The following is a 17,413-nucleotide window of genomic DNA, read 5'->3' as shown; positions in this document are numbered from 1 at the left end:
CCTGACAAGACACATAATTCTAAAAATAACTATCCATTGGTGTCTGATAAATATGCGCAGCCTAATAGTAGAAAAACGCAGAGTTAGTGCTAAATACCAAGCCACTAGGCTTCCATCTCTTAAATCAACCTATAATAAACTCGCCTACTCACTTAAAAAGGCTTTTGCAAAATATAAATCATATGCACCCGAACAAAAATTCTCTATCTGTCACTGATGGGAGTCTATGGAGAGAAACCAAGCGTTTACTTGAAAAACCTCCTCACCTCCACTGCTAAATGCTGACAACTCGCTTGCCGTTTCAGATGCTAAAAAAGCAAAAGTATTCCAAGCACCTCTTTCCAAAACTTTTTATCCCCATGAGGACATTTATTACCCACAAGATATTATTGATGTCAGAAATTACTTAGCTTCTACCTTATCAAATAGCAGCCCAAAAATATATTTCACACCTAAGGAAGCAAAAAATATAATCTCAAAATATTTGCGTAAAAAATCCCCAGGATTTGATCTGATTACAGCTAATGTTGCTAACTGTCTACCAAATAAAGCTTTTATACTTCTTACTTATATCTACAATGCTATTTTGAGACTATTCATACTTCCCCACTCTTTGGAAGTTTTCACAAATAATAATGTTTGCTAAGTCGGATAAACCTCCTGACCTCCCAACATATAGACATATAAGTATATTGCCATACCTATCAAAAAAAGATTTTGCCCTAACATAACTGTTAATAATCTACCTCTCCCTTCTCTTGATACTGTTAAATAATACTTAGGTCTAAACTTCGATAAAAGACTAACTTGGCAAAATCATATAAGAAAAAAAAGATTAATACTTAATGTCCGTTCCCGATTTTTAAAAGTATTACTCTCAAAAAATAAGTTCTCACTAAATTACAAATATATAAATCTCTTCTGAAACCCATATGGACGTATGGAATCCAACTATGGGGTTCCGCGAAAAAATAATATTTAATTAAAATTTAGGCATTTCAAAATATCACACTTCGAAAAATCACCAACGCTCCACCCTATATCTCAAACCTGACCCTACACAAAGAAAACGTTTTTATATTAAATTAGAAAACCATGAAAATTCTTTAATAAAAGGATTACATATCCCGTCATTTCCTGGAAATCCCCGTCGTAGACTTAAAATAAAATGGTGTAGAGATCATTTAACATAATCCGATAACAACGCAACTTCCAAGCTAAGTGCTACTAATGGGTGGCTCCTTATTCACGCAACCTCATAATGTTTTTTTTCCTAATCTCACATATACTTATTGTGCATGATATGTATAGATTGTATATTTCTTGTAAAAATAAAAAAAAATATATTTCTTTTAATTTAACTAGTAAATCTATATTGAATGTTAAAAGACCCAACCGCAGCTCAATGTGGAAACGGACGAATAGCGATTCGTCCGACGCTTATTTTGTTGTGGTTCAAATAGCTGCAGGTATCAATCAAAAAAAGGCGGGTAAGTGGATGTCACTCTGCTGTACAGTAGGTTACTAGTGGGTCACTATAATGGATGGTGTTAAATTTAAATTCAATGATATAATATCAAGAAAAACGATTCTGAGCGAAAACGGTCGGTCAACCTATGATATTAGTATATTACCAAGTATATTTGATGATATTATTGTGAATAAAGTAATTTATAAATAACCTCATTACGTGGAGCCTTGTTTTAAATTTTCAATCCTTAGCTATAAAAGTTGAACATTTTATAAATTTTTAACTACAAAATAATTATTAAATTTGAAAGTTGAAAATGTTGTCATAATTTGAATTTAAAATGCTTATAACAAAAATTGTGCCTATGTATTTTTAACATTTTTCAACTGCTATTATAACAATATATCAGGAGCATTGCATTAAATTTTCACGCTTTTTTAACCAAAAAATAAAATTGTATTGATATTTATAGAAACTAAATAAAAAAATTGAAAACTGACAAATGTCCGTAAACAACTCAAAAAGAATTAAATTATTTTCAAAATTGTATGGTGTGTAGAAAATGAAAATATAAACATTCAGTAAAATGTTCATACATACATCTACAGTTATTTGTCTTTGAATAACAACAAAATAGCAAAATCGTTACATGAGAAATCGAGTGAATATCAAATGTTGTAAAAATATGAATTTCAAACGCTCATAAAAATTTAATTTGACTTTCTTGTAGATATTTTTTTTTTGATAAAGGTAGACAAACTTATAGATAATATTGTATTACATTTTCAAATGTTAGATTTAAAAAGAAAAATTTTTATGAATTCTCAACTCAAAATAATTTGTATATTTTCGTGATTTTTCCGTATTTTATCAATATTTGAACTTTAAATGCTTATAAAAAAAAATTGTGCATATGTATTTTTAACATTTTTCAACTGCTGTTGTAACAATATATCAGGAGCCTTGTATTAAAATATTTAGAAAATGTTATGGTGTATAGAAAATGCTAAAATAAACATTCAGTCAAAATTTCATGTATCTACTTTCATTTGTTTTAGAGTTACGTCAAAAACCAAAATCGATTTACTTGAAAACAGATTTTGCGTAAAAATTCCCGTTTTTTCTTAATTTTTCTTTTGTTTGTCATGTCGCTTTTGAAAACTACTGGGAAATGTTTACTTTTGACCCCCCAAAGTATCAACTAGATTCACTTTCCTATCAAAAAAGTTACTGTTGAAGAGAATCCAAGCATTTTTACTATCCTAAAAGGTGATGACAGACACAAAAAAAAATTAAAAATTAAAAAAAACACATCATTGTAAAATCAATACATCCATCGCTTCGCTCAGAATCTAAAAAAAATGGACCCTGCTCAATCAGGGTATCACCGAATCAGTCATCGGGTTGTAGCCATTCAAACACTATAGTTGAAAAAAAATTATGTACTATAAATCATTTTATGATTTGCAAAAATAAAAATGTTGGTATATAATGTCACCTATTTATTATCTGAATTTTATTTGATATTATATTATAGATTATTATAAATAAACGCGTCAATACTACGGAAGTGGAAAATTAATTTATGCCACTTGTGAAAACTGTGACTACATAGTACAGGTAAACTTTCAGTTTTTTTTTATACCCGGTGTATAGTTCTCTTTTTTATCGACATTTAAAGAAAAAATAGGTGGGTAAGTGGATGTTGCTCTGCTGCGATACAGTGCCCAGTATAGGGTACAAGTAAGTCACTGTATAATGGATGGTTTGAGTATAATGAACATTTTATCAAGTATAGGAATTGATAAAATAATCATGTGATATACATTTCAAGTGTCTACGGTTATTCGTTTTTGAATTAAAACAAAATAAGAAAATCGCTACTTGAGAAATCGAGTGAATATCTAATGTTGTAAAAGTTTGAACTTCAAACGCTCATAAAAATTTAATTTGACTTTCTTATAGACATTTTTTGTTGTTGATAAAGGTAGATAACCTTATAAGGCATTTTGTATTACATTCTAAAATCTTAGATTTAAAAAGAAAAATGTTAGGAATTTCTAATTCAAAATAATGTGCACATTTTCGTGATTTTCAAGCCTTTTGTCAAAATTTGAACTTTAAATGCTTATTAAAAAAAAAATTGTGACTATGCATTTTTAATATTTTTCATTTGTCATTGTAACAATATATTAGGAGCCTTGTATTGAATTTTCAAGCTTTTTGACCCAACGAATAAAATTTTGTTGAAATTTCTAGAAAAAAAAAACTAAAAGAATTGGAACCTAAATATGTCCGTAAACGAAGGTTAAAACTAAAAATATTTAATAATAAAATATTTATTATAATAAGATATCATTTTAGACCTGCGTATATTATGTTTGGTCAAAACAACCCAAAATAATTGTGTTAAAAATCTGTGTAGCTTACCTACAACGGAGTTTAAGAAGGGGTAAATTCACGGGCATTTAATTTGTCACGGTTAATGCCATGCAAGAATCATGAGCTAGTGCCTATAGTAATATACAAAAAAGATATTTCCATGTTCCATACATTATTTAATATTTATACGCTTATATATACCTAGCACATTTACTATATGTAATTAATTTGAATTCACTGTAAGAATAGTGGGAAAAAAAACGATTAAATATATCACGTTTCCTTTACAGCATTATATGCGACATGCGTATATACCTATTATCATTAAATTGTATCCAGACTTATTGTTTAAATTTCAATTTCAACGAGAGCTGCGTGACCACGAGGTGCATATAATATAGTAATATATAATACGCTTAATGGGGTAATCCTCGGAAAGTGAAGGTTAAGTGAGTGCTTATAATATATGATATATATTGATGTGTAATAGATATGCGTTGCCTTCAGTTTTCAGATATCGGATAATATGATCTATGATCTATGCAACTGTATACCAAAGTCTATCAGCCAACCTACTACAGACATGATTTTAAAACTGTAATTATTATTATATTTGTTACCAATACCTGTTGCTCTCGTTCTCGTGTCACTATTACTTGAGCAGTTAAGTACAATATGATCGTGAAACCTTCGGGCTCTGGTGCCTACAATATTATTATATGGTCTAGACGCCTACTTTCACTGTATATAAGACTACGATAGGTATGATACGAAATAAGAATTAAACATTTCACGATCATATTTTATGAGTTAAGTAATATTTTCATCGCTTTCAAACTATAATAGTAAATTGTATTAATTTTACCCGTTTTCTATAAAAGTTAATATAATATTGTGCATCATTAATGATCGATGTTTTTGGATCGGATACTGCATTATACGACTACATATGTCTATTGTCTATACATAGTTATCCTATACCACCGGGTCATATTATACTTCTTGATTAATATTATTGCAAAATATTGTCATGTACTGATATGTACTCAATACTCATATTATAGGTGTAATAATATAGTAAACGCCATGCGGCCTATACTGATACGTCATAATCTTGTCTGAGAATACCGAGGAAATCATTGTTTAATATAAACGAACATAATATTATCGTAAATGATAATATTATGATTGGCCGGTGACTCGTGCCAATTGTATCATTTGTATCACAACGTAGAGAAAATAATATCTTCTCTACGTTGAAATTTGTATGTTACTTAAAGGATGTCACCGCAATATTTGTTTTCTCTTTCGGACCCACGCGCAATATAGATAAAACGCTTTTACCTAAAATCGTTTTTTTTATGAATTTTGAGTGATCTTAGAGTAAGATCAACTATCACAAAAATTATGAAAGGTAATATTTTTGAGGGTATGACATTGATTTTATAGATTTTATATTTTATTGTTATTTGACATTGTATTCGACTTTCAAAATAAACAAAAGAATTGTGTGATTTTACTCTAAGACTACTTAAAAACATAAAAAAAAATGATTCTGCGTAAATGCGTTTTGTCTATGTTGCGCGTGGGACAGAAATGAGAGAAAACAAATAGTGCGCTAACATCCTTATAAGTTATAACTATTAAACTATCAATATTATACATTTATACACTATATCGTTTAATAATATTATTAATTTACTTCATTAGGTTATTAGGGATGACGTACTGACGTGTCGTGTGTACATTAGCCTTTAGGTTATTTGGTTAGGTCGTTAGGTTACTATATAAATTGCAAACATGTTGAGCAAATAATGAGGGTGCAATAGTATAATAGTAATAATAGTAGTGAAGTAGACGTATAGGTGTTATATATATTTAAAATGGCCTCAGATATATTGGCGCAACTAGGGGGGCTAGGGGCGCTTAGCCCCCTGACTAAGATTTAGCCCCCACAAATATCCCTTATTGATTTAGATATAAGCCCCCTATGGGTTATTTTAAATAAATAGTTTTGTTAGCCCCCCAGAATTTTAACCCTAGTTGCGACTATGCAGATATTGCAGTGTTTTATTATTAATTTTATTAGTGCTTATAAACATTTCATTGTAATAATTATAGTATATACTATACACTATACAGTATAGTAATTCGAATATTATTAACTGTAGAAACTTGCAATTTTAACAAAATATAATCAAATTAGCAATTATAAGACATGATTAAATTGTCAAAACTTTTTGGATATTTTTGTGCTATTTATAAATGTATGATAATGATATTGTCGACTTTTTTATTATATTTTCGATGTATCGGTATGTTGGTAAGGAACCTTCTTTGTTACTCGGTCAAAATTCAAAAACTTAATAACTCAATACTGCTGAGTTTCTCTTATATCGGTTACAAAAAAAACAGATACTACTAGAGGTGCGTCGTCTTGGCACCCATAAATCATCCAAACCCCCCCCCCCGCATATCACATTATTTGTACCCGATTTGCACCCATTTGTACCCTCCATAAAAAAATTTGTACCCCAAAATGATGAAACTTAACTTTTATGGAACTTAACTTTTTATGGAACTTAACTTTTAATAAATGGAACTGGAACATAACTTTAATAAAAAAAATATGGGACTTAACTTTTATGGAACTTAACTTTTTATGGAACTTAACTTTTAATAAATGGAACTGGAACATAACTTTAATAAAAAAATTATGGGACTTAACTTTTAATGGAACTTAACTTTAAATTAACGGAACTGGAACTTAACTTTAATAAAAAAATCATGGAACATTACTTTTAATTGATGGAACTGGAACTTAACTTTTATGGAACTTAACTTTGAATTAATGGAAATGGAACTTAACTTTTAATTAATGGAAATGGAACTTAACTTTAATAAAAATGATGAAACTTTTTATGGAACTTAACTTTAAATTAATGGAACTGGAACTTAACTTTTATGGAACTTAACTTTGAATTAATGGAACTGGAACTTAACTTTTATAGAACTTAACTTTTAATTAATGGAAATGGAACTTAACTTTTAATTAATGGAAATGGAACCTAACCTAATATTAACTTATTAACTTAACTTTAATAAAAATGATGAAACTTAACTTTTATGGAACTTAACTTTTATCGAACTTAACTTTTAATTAATGGAACTGGAACTTAACTTTAATAAAACTAATATGGAACTTAACTTTAATAATACTAATATGGAACTTAACTTAAACAGGTATATGTACCCAATTTTGCAATTGCTATCTATATACTATTTATTGAAATATGTCTCATAATGTTGTTTATATCAATTAAATTCTAAAATTTTAGAAATATAATAAATATTAAATTTATATATTACCTACCATATTATTACATTATTATGAAACAAATTTAAATTGCATTAACATTCTATATAAATCACTAGATCTCTACTTACGGTCTACAGACTATAGTAGACATTATTATTTATCATTTACGAAAAATTGTATACCTATATAGTTAAAACTTAAAACGCATCGAATTATTTTATTTTTTAAATTGATGTTTTATTTGTAAGACTGTAATAGTAATTTATAATAACAATATTAATAATTTATAATCCATTGTAATAAAAAAAAAAAAACATAATGTACCTAGTTGTGTCTTATATAAATTACATATTTTTATGAATTTAATAAGTTTTTCACTACTGCCGCTGATGGTTGAAAATGTGCTTGTATTGTTGATCCATTGGCCACAATGGTCATTTCAGCTATCTACAGTATACACGAAGGTGATAAAAACATTATTATTTTATTTTTATGTGTTAAATAGGTACGAGGTACCTATCCCTCAATTTAATTTTAATTATTTTAGTAAATCAGCTTAGTGTCTTTGTGATAATATGCAATGGCTAATAGGCAATGAGTAACAGCTTAATATATAGGTAACAATATAGGTCACTACATTATAATTTATAAAGCGTTAAACTATGTATAGTACCTAGGTAATGTAAGTATTATGATTTATGACTATATATAATATTATAAGCGTTGTTAGTTTGCGATTATCAAAACTGATATTGTGTCGTTGTTTTGTTGATACATAAAAATTATTTTTATTTGTCACTAATTGGATATTAAATATTATCATCGTTAATTATAAGTACCTATATATTTGAATAATGTAGCCAATATAGGTACCTAACAAAATAACTTACAAGTACAGTTGGCGGAGTGGCTAAAGTGGTAATAACTGCGTTAGCAACATCTTCAGTTTGAAGTATTTTTATGTTATTTACTTGAACTGTTGAATTTGGTTCTCTACTACGTTCAATAATACCTAATAAAAGGTCTGTTGAAACTCCTCCTGGACTAATGCTCTAAAATATATTTAAAATATTTTATAAACATAATAAAAGTTATGAACTTGATTATTAGACTGTATACATGTCATTTCACAGCATTGGTACGTTTTTGTGTTTTTCGATTTACATTATGTAAGTTCGTAGGTACCTACATAAACGCCGACGCCTCGAAAACATACGCTCCATCGTGCCCGTACGAACTTAGATAATGGTTTAATATAAATCGAAAAACTGCGTAGTGCGTATGATACGCACGCGTACCGTATTATGCGTGGCTGTAAAATGAACTTAGGATTGTTTGTAATTTGTACATACCGACACTTTGATTTTTGATCCTACTAACTGTAGTTCGTGACGAAGTCCCTCGCATAAGACTCTGACCACGTGTTTTGAAGCATTGTACATTTTCATGGCAAAGTATGGTGTTATATTATGACCAGCAACACTAGATTATAAAGGTATAAAAGTTATATAAAATTATAAAATAATAAACAATGATTCATTATTATCTTTTTAGATTGGAAATATTTTTTATAAACATTTTTTTTATACTTAATTATTTTTTACACTTGTATCCTTATCAAGTCATAATTAATTAATAAATTATTATCTTGAACATAAGCTATTACCATTTACCTGTTCACTTGAATAATATGACCATCGATTTTATTTCTTGACATTGATTGATAAGCTTCCCTTGAACACACATTTAATGCCAACACATTTAAATTCATCATATCTTGCCAATCTTCCAGTTTTCCATCTTATTAAATCAATTATTAATAATGTAAAATGTATAATAAAAAGAAACCAATTGATTATAAATATATTTTTTCTCACTTAGAAGACTTGATACTTTTGCGGTTCCAGCATTATTGATTAAAATACTAACACCTCCTAGTGTAGAATCGACCCAAGAAAATACATTTTTCACTGCTTGTTCATCTGTCACATCGCAAACTTTTGTGTGAACAGTACCATGATTATTTCCTTTTCCATTAAGTGATTCTGCTAGTTCCTTCAATAAATTTTATAAAACTACTTGTATATTTAAATAATTTCCAGGTGTATAGTTGGTAAACTATAATAAATTACAATAAATATTTAAATATTTATATTGTATCGGTTTTAAATGCGATTTTTAACAAAAAATGAATTTGTTATTTGAAATGAACTTTACCTGTTTTTACTTTTTTTTGTAGGATTTGTTACCAAAAACATTATTAGTAAACATATTTGCAATATATCTCTAAATTTTAATGTCAAAAGTCATAACCAAGTTTCGGAACTCGAAGCGTTTGGTTATTTTCTTGGCTTGACGTAAAATCTATAAGAGTTCTATGGACATTTATTTATTGATATCATGTTAGTAATTTAGTATTTATGTTACAATACGATTTTAAAGTGCATGTTTTTGCTTATTTTGGTTGTTTTTATGCATTTTACTTATTTTTTTTGTTCTTTCAAATAGTTTGAATGAAATGTATGAAAGTATCAAGTATGTATTCAAAATGTCAACCGTTTTTACTGCTTTGTATTTATATGATTCATTATATTATGTATATTATATGCCTATGTGGCAATGTTATATGTTCTGTAGTCCGTACATCTATACAATTACAAATAATTATATTGTTATACAGTGGCGGTGCGAAATTGTGGAGGCTTTGAAGCATATTGTATATTTTAAATATTTTTACCACAGCACCCTTCATTGAACCAAAATTAGGGGCCATTAATAATTATTAATTATATATTTGCCATGATATTTGTGTTGAGGTCTTACGATTGTATATATAGATATTTATACACCCACCCACCCATTTCAGACATGAAGCAATTGCTTCAAATAATCTTATATCCCGCTGCCACTGTCAACTAATATAAGTTGCATTCACATTTTTATCATTCACCTACCACCTTGTTCTTATTATTTAGAAATTATCCTATAAAATATTATTATTTAAATTTAAATCCAGATTTAAAAAAATGTATGTTTGTGAATACTTAAGAAAAATAACCTGAAGTTTAACTTCTCTTCTAGCGAGCGCTACAACATGAACGCCGTATTTCACCAACTTGACAACGATTGCCTCACCGATTCCTGCACTGGCACCAGTTACTATCGCTACTTTGCCTTTCCACTGTTCCATAACTAAAACACTTTTAAACAAATTACTAATACATTTATGTAGACATGCAGTATAAACACTTAACGGCCACACGTACAGTACAGTTGAAGTGTACTACCTATGTTATATATAGGACATAAGTAGCCAGGTATGTACTTATAATGTAGAAGTCGTATCTACAACTAACACAACAATTAAAAGTAGGTCATCCTTGTAAGGTTATCTATATTATAACTCCATTAATTTACTATGGGATTTAGTTTATTTAGATAATTTCCTACAAAACAAGTAGATATATGTAAGCGTTAAGCACACACTTACCTACCTATATTTGTATAATTTGTTATAAATGATGAAGTATCAAATAGTTATTAATCTTATCGGCTATGTTGAAGAACACAGATATACAGAAACTAAAGGTAAATAATAATAAGATTGGATGTACATAATATAATAATAAGTATAATGATACGATGTACAATAATGTTACGAGGCGTAGTATAAATCAACGACTGTATATCGGCTACAGTAGTACAGTCGCTACACTACACGTTATGACATATCACAATCACATATATACATATACGCTACAGTATTATAAAAATGTATACTCAGCGTCTGCTGTACTACAGTGTGAATAGATTACTTATACACTACACGATATAGGGTTTTTTGTTTATAAATCCAATAGGCTATAACTTAAAATATACAATATTATAGTTAAATACCTACGTCCTACATTATATAAAACACTATTTTTTGTAATACATCTCAGTAGAAATTCTTATTTAATTTAATTGTATATTTAAATTATTGTTTTTAATATCTAATTTAAATATTTGGAACTTGACTAATGTTTTGTTTGATATCCATCATGTTAATAATATATGTGATGGAAGCTTAGTGGGATGTTTTACCTACCGAAAAATGTATTGTATGGTCGCGTGGTAGATACCCAATAAGTATCTGGAAAAATATAAGGTAATACTAGATAAGGGAAGTTTATCTCCAATTTAATATTAAATGTATATGTAAATAATCATAAATTCAACAAACCCTAGTTAGTTAAAGGGACGTTACAGTGACATTTGTTGTCTCCGTCTTACAAGTACTGAAGTACGTAACATAACAAAATGTACACTCAGAAGATCACGTTTAGCTCCGTTAGTTTAAAAATTAGAGTGAGTCGACCTCTTATAAAATTTAAAGGTAAGACTATTATCTAGGCAATAACATAGGTTTTTTTTAATTTTAATTTAATTTTAAAGTGAGTTATGAGTACCTATTAAAAAATCTTAAATTGTTTGTACATCTTAAAATATTTATAACTCGCTTTAAAATATAATAAAAAGCATATCATTGCTTAGATAATAATCTTACCTTACCGTTTCCCTGCAGCGTCAAACAATGGAACTGCACGGCCGCGTCAGACGCCGACCTATGTCCGGACCGGTAATGACTCTATAGAGTAGAGCTGATGTTATGTCCAGACGTTGTAAGGAAACCGTACGTTTACCTAGAATCTAAACGGTCCCAACAAATGGTTGTTCTCAACTGATTTTTGGCGATCATTAATTTTGAAAATGTCCCTCTTTTGTGCACTTGAGCTAGTCACTATAGTAGAGCAACTATAGCACTACATTTTAGGGGGTGCTAAAATTATGTATACCTACTTATCTCACTGCCCCCCACACCACCAGACATACATTTAAATATAAAGTGTCGTTCTAATTTTATTTAGTATTTTAGTAATATTATTTATTACATACTTATTTAATTCTTTATATTATACTTAGGTACAAACTACAAAGTAAAATGTAAATAATTGTCTTATTATAACAATATAAATATTTTACAAGTTACAACCAATATAAAAAAATATGTCAAACACAAATAAGTAATAACATACCTAAATGGCTAGTTACGTTTGATATTGAAATAAGAATACAAGTATAATGTATTTGAAACCTATTTTACTTGTTTTCTATGATGTAGATACCTATCCAACACTGATTCTGTTTTTATGTTACTTACAACATCCCTCTTAATATTTTAAAATAAACGAATCCGTAAGTTATTGCTGTAACATACCTACGTCATGTCCTCGACCAATTTTTAATTCACAGCATACTTAATAAACTCCGTTCACATGTTACAGAACTTATTGAAATTGTAACTGCAATTTGAAATAATTTATTTATGTAAGGAAAGACTCTTTTTTGAAATTTTTTTTTTAATAAAAACGTCAGATAAAAAAAATCTTACATAAAATAAATAAATTGTTCTTTTATAATTTTTGGTGTTAAATAACAGTGGCTAGTGGGTACCGAATTAGAGCTTGGGGGTGCTTACTTTAATAGATACCTATGTGATATAAATAATTATTACAGTATTAAACTATCATAAAAATTCGTTTAGACTAGGTATAGTGACACAGGCTACTAATATGGTAATAGTATTAATAATACTGTAATAATGCGTTAGCTTATAAGTAATACACTAATACGTAACTGGTAGGTACGTAACTACGTAAGTATACCTATGTAGTAAGTACCTACTTACTTTAGCAAAAGTATTAACTATTAATTATCCTTTTTACCTACAGACCAAGCACCCACGACCCACCCATCCAACATTTTAGGTGGTTCAAATGCTTTACCTTAAGTGCGTAACTACTCGACGCCACTGGTCCATTCCTGACTCTTGTAAATCTTCCGATCCTGGTTTAAAATACGCACTACACTCCTCTCCCCTAAAAATCAAAAATACATACAATTTATGGATTGCGTAAGCAACAAGACACGTCATCTGCCATCCCGATAAAAAAAAATTAACGTAATTGCATTTTAAGTCGTAAAGATGTATGATGTTTTATGTGCTCTATAGCAAGTTATTAGTCAATACAGCGTGGAGATGTGTACTACGCAACATATTTTTTCAAATACTAGGATTAGTCCTGACTCCTGGATAGTTGAATTAAGTTTATGCTATATATATATATATTATATTATTATATGCTTTGTTGTTACTTATTAGTGAGTATCGATCTCAACGATAGTCTTAATTCTAATGTAAGGCATTTTATCTTAATATTTCATTTAACTCAATTTATTATAATTTATATATTCTAATAAAATATACTTCTATGTTATAATTATTGTATACTATTATAATCACTGTGATATTAGGACTTGCTTGATACGATCGCGAGAGCTCATTGGGATTGAAATCCAATGGCTAAACCAAATTCAGGAATTTCGGCCCTGATAAATCGTATATTATTTCGTTTCTGGAACAATATAATGTTGTCCAGGTCGGGTACATCGTATTTTTGTCCACGAAAAGCATTTATCAGAAGAGCCCACGCTCCGCGGCGCACGCTCATTTGTTGATAATTAATTATGATTTGCACAACAGATATTAAGTTTAAGAAATTATATCATCTGGAATTTTAGGATCAAGATTACAGAATAGGTTTCTATACTGTGCCAAGACACTGTTACTAAATTCAAAATTGCCCCTAATAAATGTTGTAAATGCAACTTAATATAACTGGTATCAACCTGTCTCTTATCAGTGGTATAGAAGCTAACTATAAAAAAATAGCCGAAGTTAACAGTTGTCAGTCTGTTATCTTCACAAATCACAGGATAGTAGGATACAGACGACAGACGATCACGGACAGAGCCATGAGACATTCGTATTACTGATTGATTTTAATATAGATTGAATTAGATTCCTATGTTAACTACAAACTACAGTAGGTAAAGTACCTTCGTTTAGCGGTAGTTAAAATTACTGTCCATTTGGAGAACATTTCATAAAAACTATGGAGAAAACCAAACGACCATTAAACGAAGATGAAACGGACAAGCAAGAGTTATCATTGCCTCAAAAAAAGTACTATAGGCAAAGAGCTCATTCAAATCCTATTGCCGATCACGATTTTGATTAGTAAATATAATTTTATTATTTGACTATACTTTTATACAATCATTTCAGTAATAATTAATAATATTTCTTTTTTAAACAGTCCCAGTTGCCCAGAGGCTTATGATTGGTCAACACTATACCCTGATGTAACTAACACAGAGTCCAACATTTATAACAAGCGTGTTGAAATGTTGGACATTGGATGTGGCTATGGTGGTCTCTTAGGTATGTACTTATCAGTTTAATCAATTGAAACATTTATTAAATTTTTTTTGAATAATACTTTAGTTACTATGTCGCCCATGTTCCCGGATTCGATGATCCTCGGGATGGAGATAAGAGTAAAAGTATCTCAATATGTCATCGAGAGGATTAAAGCACTTAGGGCCAATCAACCCAATTGCTATAATAATATAGCATGTATAAGAACTAATGCAATCAAATACTTACCAAATTTTTTTAAAAAAGGCCAAGTCAGTTGATTGAGATCATATGATAATTGCTGTACTAAAATATTAATTTTTTTTAGATAAAAAAGATGTTTTTTCTTTACCCAGACCCCCATTTCAAAAAATCCAAACACAAGTGGAGAATCATCAATGACACTACATTGTCTGAGTACGCTTATGTGTTGGCTGAGGAAGTATGGTTTGTCATTAATTTGCTTTAACTCTTTATGTTTAAACATAATTGTCATTACTTTTAGGCACTGGTGTATACAGTTACCGATGTGAAAGATTTGCATGAATGGATGGTTCAGCATTTTTCTGAACATGGTCTATTTAAACGTGTAGAAGATGGCGACTTGGTAATTTTGTTATTTAACATTTGTAACTATATGACTATTTAACTAAATTTTTTTTGCAGAAAGATGATCCTGTTGTTGATAAACTGTACGCAAGTTCAGAAGAAGGGAAAAAAGTGACAAGAAATAATGGAGACAAGTTTTTAGCTGTTTTTATGAGAATTAAGGATCCAGATTTATAGTATACAGCATCATATAACAAAAAATAAAATAAGAGATTGAATCCATGTCTTTATTATAGTTTTGGAATAAAAATTATTTTCAACAAGGATAGACTACCCTATTCAAAATAAGAACAAACCGCATTGCAACTGAGTTTGGCGATGCCAGACCACCTAGTGGTCGATTTGATAATTATTCAATAATAGTGAATATCTGTAGGGACAGCCATTATGGGGATGGATGCACGAACAACAACATGATTTGTTCATCGCATGGTCTGTTCTTATTCTGAATAAAGCATAGTTATACAATATCAAAATTAAATATTAACTAGTGATGGGAATAGTTGAATTATTAGTAATCAAATGATAAGTGGTCAAAATAAGTATAATCTAATAATTTAAAAATCAGTACTTGAAATATGAATAATCAAATGACTGAATGATTCATTTCAATTAATTAAAATTAAAATTTATTGAACTGGTTGTAAAAATAATTGAATTATAATCTATTTTTGTGAAATTTCTTTTCAATGCAAATACAGTCAAACCCATTAACAGATTTAATAGCTTATACTACATAGTACATATATAATATATACAGGCGCATAGCCAGGATTTTTTAAAGGGGATTGTTTTAATTGATTATTTAAACACAACTTAGGTAGTTAGGTGGAAGGGTGGGTTGTTCACACAATATAGAATTCTTCTATTATGTATGAGTGATTCAATTAATTTGATTTTAATACATGATATGTCTGTAACTGTTATTATTTATATCAACTATCAAAATCAATAGATTATTCCCATCACTACTATTATTATTTTCTTGGCAATACAATTAATGTGTCATTGTCTTTGAACATAAAGTTTTAGCAAGAAGAAAATAGTTAATAGTTATTAGAGCAAGTATAATATGTATTATACATTGTGTGCATACTACATACTAACAACATTTATGTTTGTTAACTACAGGTTAACAAACATTGCTTTTGCTGTGTTGTAAAGCCACGGCCCTGTGCCCAAGTTACCCCCTGAGGTTCCTTCTAAATGTTAACGAGTATACACATTTTTTCAGGACAACTATGATTATTTTAATTTCTAATACACTAATATAATAGACAAAATAATACTATAAGAAATCAGTCAAGTTGAATAAGTCATAAAGTTTACTCAGAATGAATTTTCTTATTTTTTTTTTTTCATTTTCTCAAATTTAAAAATTTCAATCTATTAATCATTAGATTCATTAGACTTCGGTAAATTCCACATGTTACAGATTCTGGGAAACTAACGCGAGGGCCGAAGAATACACTGTATATAGGTAGCAAATCTTATTTTTTTTTTATTAAAATAGTATACAATGAATTCTGCCTAATGTGGGCATAATAGTCTGGTCCCAATTTCAATGTATACAACTAATTTCAGTTTATATGGCCAACCAATTATGTGGGGAAATGAGTTTGGTCCCATATTAAGTAAAATCCACTGTATTTAAATCAAATGTTTAGAAAATATAGGACTCAGATTCATAGTAAACAATATCCTATATAACAAAATCAAATCCTTGTATCTTTTTTAAAAATATAATTTTAGATATACTAAAATTTTTAAGCAAGTGCAGTACTAACAAGTTATTCAATATCCAACAAACTATTTTTTTATTTTCTTATAACGTATTCGTCACTTTCTTCACTCTTCAGTCTGAACAAAAATTAAATAGTAATTAATTAATTAATACAAGTAATGAATGTAATATATTCAATGTTCTTATATATTCACATTCTATCAAATTTAAACTACTGCTTTTTGCTGTAAAAATTGATTATTTTAATACCCAATATATCAATAATTGATATAATAGTTCAAAAAAAAATCTATAAAGTTTAATATTATTCATAATAATGTTTAATATCAATAATTAACTTTCTTATTTTTTTTATTGGAAATAATACCCACCTTTAGACTTGATTTATTAATTATAAGACTTATTTTAGCACTTCTCTAAGAAACAGATGCTGGGAACATTAAATGAGGGGACACATAGGGTTCACTGTATTGAAATTGGATACCGCAATGCCGCTACATACTGGAAAAACTCAACCCTAGATGGCTAGATACATGTCAGGCAGCTTACTTTTTTTATTTATAAGGTAGTGAATCACATTGAAGC

At 28.9% G+C, this 17,413-nt stretch overlaps 2 protein-coding genes across 3 annotated transcripts; one reads left to right on the top strand and one right to left on the bottom strand.

Annotated features, from left to right (window-relative positions):
• Positions 1–7,384: 7,384 nt before the first annotated feature.
• LOC132942891 (farnesol dehydrogenase-like) lies at positions 7,385–10,562 on the bottom strand. Of its 2 annotated transcripts, XM_061011591.1 has the most exons (7): positions 10,439–10,562; positions 10,231–10,372; positions 9,050–9,227; positions 8,846–8,972; positions 8,525–8,654; positions 8,063–8,224; positions 7,385–7,619 (listed from the first exon to the last, which is right to left on the bottom strand). In XM_061011591.1, the coding sequence occupies exons 2-7, from the start codon at positions 10,360–10,362 to the stop codon at positions 7,527–7,529; spliced, it is 822 nt and encodes a 273-aa protein (XP_060867574.1). In that variant the 5' UTR covers positions 10,363–10,372; positions 10,439–10,562; the 3' UTR covers positions 7,385–7,526. The 2 variants fall into 2 exon arrangements, with proteins under 2 accessions (XP_060867574.1, XP_060867573.1); XM_061011590.1 differs by having other exon boundaries at positions 10,231–10,511.
• A 3,424-nt stretch (positions 10,563–13,986) lies between these two features.
• Positions 13,987–15,348, top strand: LOC132943170 (tRNA (guanine-N(7)-)-methyltransferase). The gene is made up of 6 exons (XM_061012024.1): positions 13,987–14,295; positions 14,375–14,499; positions 14,563–14,747; positions 14,804–14,917; positions 14,981–15,082; positions 15,142–15,348. The coding sequence occupies exons 1-6, from the start codon at positions 14,171–14,173 to the stop codon at positions 15,259–15,261; spliced, it is 771 nt and encodes a 256-aa protein (XP_060868007.1). The 5' UTR covers positions 13,987–14,170; the 3' UTR covers positions 15,262–15,348.
• Positions 15,349–17,413: the final 2,065 nt, after the last annotated feature.

This window comes from Metopolophium dirhodum, chromosome 4 (assembly GCF_019925205.1).
Source record: "Metopolophium dirhodum isolate CAU chromosome 4, ASM1992520v1, whole genome shotgun sequence".
NCBI classification, from domain to species: Eukaryota; Metazoa; Arthropoda; class Insecta; order Hemiptera; family Aphididae; genus Metopolophium; species Metopolophium dirhodum.
Note: the sequence above shows the minus strand (reverse complement) of the source record. Positions and strands in the feature narration are given on the sequence as shown.